General features: G+C 51.9%; 1 protein-coding gene across 4 annotated transcripts in view; it reads right to left on the bottom strand.

The window, feature by feature from the left end:
- Window positions 1-2,717: 2,717 nt before the first annotated feature.
- Window positions 2,718-6,000, bottom strand: part of TECTA (tectorin alpha) — a 34,958-nt gene continuing 31,675 nt past the window's right edge. For 3 of the 4 annotated variants that reach the window (XM_027699518.1, XM_027699515.1, XM_027699516.1), the window contains exons 20-25: window positions 5,779-5,942; window positions 5,407-5,655; window positions 4,748-4,910; window positions 4,402-4,489; window positions 4,157-4,273; window positions 2,718-3,739 (exon numbers count right to left, since the gene is read on the bottom strand). In XM_027699518.1, coding sequence (XP_027555319.1) covers window positions 3,639-3,739; window positions 4,157-4,273; window positions 4,402-4,489; window positions 4,748-4,910; window positions 5,407-5,655; window positions 5,779-5,942 — 882 coding nt within the window. In that variant the 3' untranslated portion in view covers window positions 2,718-3,638. Of the gene's footprint in view, window positions 3,740-4,091; window positions 4,274-4,401; window positions 4,490-4,747; window positions 4,911-5,406; window positions 5,656-5,778; window positions 5,943-6,000 lie in introns of all 4 variants that reach the window. The other variant, XM_027699517.1, reaches the window with a different exon arrangement.

Genomic DNA, 6,000 nt, shown 5'->3' with positions numbered 1-6,000 from the left:
CAGGTGCAATTGTCTCCCTCTCATTCAGTGTATTTTCTATATGTATTTTTCCATAACTCTTTATTCTGTGTACATTCTGATCCAGCTCTCCATCATCCTTGCTCCTCAAAACCACTGCCAAGTGTCTGTCTGGAACTGGCTGCAACATCCAGCTTCTGAGAACTCTGCTTTTTTTTGAAGCAAGACTGAAAAGTCATTCACTGTATAAATATGCATTAACTCTTGGGATATACTTTCCTTGTCTGAGCCCAGCTAACAGCAGATTCCTACTGCCAGCTTAGCAGTTGTGGCATGAAAATGGGTTTTTCCAATGGGATAAAAGTTAGTCCTGCCCTTCACTGACTCTTCCCTGATACGATTATAAACAGTAATTAGTGATTACTAAATGTTTCATCTTGTTTGAGTCAGCCTGAATTAATATCCACTCCCTTTAAAGAGAGTTTCAATAGAAGCAATTTGTCAGGATAAGCTCTAAGTCCTTGAGATAAATATGTATATATATATACATATACAAAATATATATAATACATATAAAAATAAAATATATTTTATATATATATATATCTACTTTAAAACATACACTTTAAAAGATACATATACTTTGAGATGTACACTTTAATATATATAAATATATTTTTAATATACATACACATATATAAAATATATATAATATAATATATATAGAAATAAAATATATATTTTATATATATCTACTTTAAAACATACACTTTAAAAGATACATATACTTTGAAATGTACACTTTAATATATATATAAAAATATATTTTATATATATATATATATATATACACACACACATTTAAGTGTTTCAATACATCCTACAAAGAATCTCCCACCCATTAATGTTCCATACAAGAGAAAGGTTGAAATGTTATCTTGGTCCAGACAATTTCAGCTCCTTCCACTGTTTAAATCATCTTCAATATGCTGTTGATTCAATCTTATTTTTTTATATGTCCTTAAGGATTAAGGAACAATAAAAGGCTGCAAAAGAAAACATGCATAGTTAGAATATTTAGTTTAGCAGAGTTTGGGTATTTTTATTTTATTTTTCCTTTTTAAACGCAGATGTATTATTTGAAATTCTAGAATCCCAGCTTACAACATCCCCATTGAGCCACCACGTTTAGATCCACCCCAGGTCATCTAAGAGCTGCTAATTATGCTGCTTGTGTATGATCAGGTTGATTTTGAAATATTAAATTACAACCTGAAGAGCTTAAGATCAAAGAGAGATTGACATCCAAGGACCAGTTTTATAGTCTAGAGTTCGAGTAACAAAACCACCTTTGCCTCTGGGTGAAGGCAAGAAAGTTACAGACCAGTGTCTGAAAGGCTGCCAGAAGGTTAGATGGGATATTAGGGAGAAATCCTTCCCTGGGAGAGTGGGGAGGCCCTGGCACAGGTTGCCCAGAGAAGCTGTGGCTGCCCCATCCCTGGAAGTGTCCAAGGCCAGGTTGGACGGGGCTTGGAGCAACCTGGGAGAGTGGAAGGTGTCCCTGCCCATGGCAGGGGGTGGAATGAGATGGGTGGAACCCAACTGCTCTGTGATTCTATTAAGTCACACAAAGGGTTGAGTCAGACCTTTGCCAGGTCAGTGCAATCCCCACAGACATCACCACTGCTTGGACATCTGTTAAAACCTATAAAAACCAACAAAAAAAATCATTAACATCATCATAACCCATTTGTACCCTCCCCCCCACCACACCACTCTGCTACTAAATAAGCGACTTGGTTACCTACCTACTTACCAACCATCCCCACCAAGGGCCAGCCAGCACCACTCAGCTGCCTCCAGTGCCCAGGAGATCCTCTCCATCATCAGCTCCGTGGGTTGTCCCACCCCAGACAGAGAGTGGGGAACCTCTGCAAACACACAGGCCCTCGGGCAACAGGGTCAGCTACCTCAGGTGCAGGTACATCCACACTCCTCATCATCCTTTGGCCACAGAGTTCATTTATTGATGCCAAGATAAAGGGCAAGAGGGGGAAGAGAGGCAAACAAACTGGAGGGAGAGCCAGGAGACCTAGAGAGCAAAAAGGGAGAGACAGCAGGGATGGGGAGAGGGCAAAGAGAGCAGAGGGCAAACGTGGAGAGAGCACAGAGGGCAAGCAGAGACCGAAGGCAAAGAGGCAGAGAGACAGCAGATGCAGCAGAGTGAGCACTGAGAGGGAGCAGACAGCAGAGAGGGGTGGTAGAGAAGCACAGAGAGAGCAGAGAGTGAGCACCAAGAGAGGGGGACACAAACACAGAGAGAGCAGAGGAGAGAGGAGAGGCACAAACAGGGAGCAGAGACCAAGCAGAGAGTGAAGAGGCACAAAGAGTGAGGGAGCACAGAGACGGGGGGAATGAGGCAGCAGAGAGATAGTGAGAGGGAGAAAAGGGGGATGAAGGAGAGAACTGAGAGCTAAAACACAGAGGGCAGGAGGTGCAGAGGGCAAAGAGAGTCCACAACACCCTGCTAGTCACCTCTCCCCTTGAGGCAAGGGGAACCAGCTGCCCTCCTCCTGCCCCAGAACCCATCTCCTTCAGCCCTGTATCCCAGCCCATCTCATGGCAAACCTGCCAGACCCACACTCCAGCCCCAGCCCAGACCCTCAGCTCTGCTGTGCCCCCTTTGCAGCCTCTGCCTGGCACCCCAAAACCCTCCCCACCCTCCCAGGGACTCGTTCCATCCCCAGAGTCCATCCTGGCCACCACCACACGGGACCACGGCGCTTACCAAGGATTACAACACTTTTTATTCCCACGCAGCCGTTTCACAGAGTACAAACACAAGACAAGACACCAACACAGCCCCCCCACACCCACCAGCACCCCAAGGCTGCTCCACCAGGCACCCCAATGCTGCTGCCCTGTGCCAGCAGACCCCAACCCTGCTCCGACCCTCAAACAACTCTGCCGCGGCCCATCACAAAAACACAGCAGGGAATTCCATCCCCCATTTCCCTGGCTCTTGTTCCTGCCCACCAGAAAGCACCTCTTTCCAAATGTTGAGACTGACTTGTCAGCACTACAGCACAAAACCAAGACTTCCAGAGCCCTGGGGATGAGTTTGGCTCTCCAGCACACACCTCAGCACCGGAGAACCAGAGGGTGACACGGTCCCAAGGTGTCACAACATCCAGTGGTGACAATGCACTGCTCTGGCCCACAACCTGTGCCCCAAAACCTACCTCTGGCTGAGTCCATGAGCTCCCAAAACCCTGATGGCAGCTCCCAAGGACTGTGGAGACCCACAGCTGTCCGTGCAAAGGGACACACGCTCCAGCTACTGACAGCAGTGTGGGCCACCCACAGTGCAGCTGTAAGGGAAAGCCTGGGGAAAAGCTGCAAAAACCCCTCCTTGAGTCCACATCAATGATAGAAACCTGTAAAAAAAAAACCCCAAAGCACAGTCCCACGGGCAGACACCCAGCTCTGTCTTGCTGTTGCTGCCGCTGCGCCTGCCACGTGCCACCTTCGCGTCCGAGCTCTCTCCAGGTCACATCCCTCTTCTCTCCTCGCAGCAGAGGGTTGGAGGCAGCGTGGCCACTGTGGGGGGGGCTGTCTCCTACCCTACAAAGACTCAGGCTGACGCGAGAACAGTTTTTGGCGGGGCGGCAGAGCCGCGCCTACGAGGTCAGGTCCCGCAGAGCCGCGCGCAGCCACAGCCACAGCTGGGCCACCACCAGAGGGGTCACTTGGGCACGGTGCTCCCCTGAAGAGCTGGAGGCTGCCAACACAATGAGACGCACGTGAGCTGGGGCCCTGGCACGTGTGCAGCATGCACGTCCCTCCCCAACATGCTGAGTACCCCTCAAATCATGCCAGTGCTGCACCCTCCCAGTGCCTGATCTCATTGCTTGGCCCCCCTCCCACGAGCCCCCAAACTCTACCCATGGCATCTGCTCTACCCTGCACCACGCTGTACACTGTCATCACCCTCGCCAGCTCTTCAGGATCTGCCAGCATTGGTCCTGCAGCCCTCAGGTGCCAGGAAGAGCACACATCTGGCTCCCTGCCCTCCACCTCCCTCCTACCTGCAACACACCGCACCTTCCAGCCGCCTTCCCCACGCTGCTCACCCCTACAGCCCCTCGGCTTGGGCGTGGCAGCCCCCTGCTCCGCCTGCCCCAAGCCTGGTACTTGCCCCTGCAGCTCTTGCCGTCCCCTTGCAGTGTCCCTGTCACGCAGCTGCACAGGGGTCCGTCCGCCCGGCTCGTGCAGATCTGCTCACAGCCCCCGTTGTCCTCGCACCAGTCCGACCCTGGGCACACACAGCAAAGGGGGACACCTGAGCAATGCTCCCAGACCCCAGTCCTTGGCTGCCTAGGACTGGGATGGTAGGCAACCCCCACCCCACCAGCCTTCCCTGGGGTCACATCACACACTTACGCTTCCTCCTGATAGGCCCCACTGAGAGGATCTGCTCCTTGGACTCCTCGGTGAACGCGCTGGCCATCCTTGTGTGCTGGGGGCAGTTCTATTCGGGGATAAACGTCACCTCTGTCACCCTCAGCCCCTGTCTGGGCCCTCTCTGTACCCCTCAGTCCAGCCTAGCTCCCAAAAGGACTCTCCAACCACACTCAGGTCTCCAGGTGACCTGAGCCTCTCCCCACAAAACCCTCCCAGTCTTACCCCTCTGGTCATCTCTCTGATACCACATCAACTGGGCTTGCTGCACTCCAACACAGCCCTTCAAATCAAGCAACCTGGCACCCCCTGCTCTTGCCCCACTCACTATTTTGCAGGAGTATTTCTCCGAGTCACAGAGTGAGACAGCACAGTGCAGGTGAACCTCGTCGTAGTCCCCGATGAACTTGAACACGGTGACGTGGAAGCGACACGTCAAGGACACCCCGTTCTCCTCGATGCCAATGGTGTTGTCCTTTATGTTTTGGCACCTGTGCAAAGCACTGATGCTCACCACGACCCTCCCGTGACCAGGATCCTCCCTCAAGGGACATCACTCTCCCCTGTCCCTGTAAGGCCCCCTCACCCTGAGTCCCACAGTGGTGTGTTTGTCTGGACAGAGATGTCATGCCCTGCCTCTGTAACCTCCCTCTGGCACTTCCAACTTCATTGTACTCCCACTTCCCAAAATGCCTGTGCCATGATCCATATCCCCCTGTCTCCTACAGACATCCCATTGTCCATCATCAACATGAGGAAGGTCACTTCTCTCCACATCTGGGACTCTGTCACACACACAGGACCTCTGGCCATCTCCACTCTAAGCAGATTAATCCTACCCTAACAGCACTGGCTGCCCTGTTCCCCACCCTTTCCAGACCTTAATCACTGGCCAAAAATCCAAAACTGATGCCACCGCCCCTTCGAGCACCCTCTCCAGCAGACACCATGGAAACCACCAGGTCGTGCTGGCCCCTGGTCGCTCACCCTCCCTCGATGATGAAGTAGCGCAGCTTGTCGTTGCTGTCCCGCGAGGGGGTCGCGTAGCACTTGTTCAGCATCAGGATCAAGTGGTTGGAGTCGGCCCCGACCACAAAGACCCCCACGTAGAGCACGTCCCGGGTGGTGAGCACCACCTCGCCCTGCCGGTAAGGGTGCTTGTAGGACGAGTTCTTGTACAGGGCCATCTTGGTGGTGAAGCTGCCTTCCTGCGTCGGCACCGTCAGGTTAATCACACTAATGATGACACAAAAAATACTGGCTCAGGTGGAGGAGAGGCTGTGAGCCCCCAGACTGGTGCCTTGCTTTGGAGCTCTCGCTGCCTCCCCCTCTGCCTGTGCAATTGGCCTTGGCTCCTACCTGAGCATCGGCCTCACGACTGAATCCAGGGAGATCTTGATGTCCAGCTCATAGGCACAGGAGAACTCCACGTTGATGGTCCGGTCCCGGGTGATGATGTTGCCTGTGTTGTTTGCACTCTCGATCCACACCGTGTTCTTGTACACTATGTGTGTGCTGTTGGACTGCAGAGGGAACACAGGGCATTGCTTGAGACCAGCCATCTCCTCCCCTGCTCCTACA

Source organism: Neopelma chrysocephalum, unplaced genomic scaffold (assembly GCF_003984885.1).
Source record: "Neopelma chrysocephalum unplaced genomic scaffold, ASM398488v2 Primary Assembly neopelma1_138, whole genome shotgun sequence".
Taxonomy (NCBI): domain Eukaryota; kingdom Metazoa; phylum Chordata; class Aves; order Passeriformes; family Pipridae; genus Neopelma; species Neopelma chrysocephalum.
Note: the sequence above shows the minus strand (reverse complement) of the source record. Positions and strands in the feature narration are given on the sequence as shown.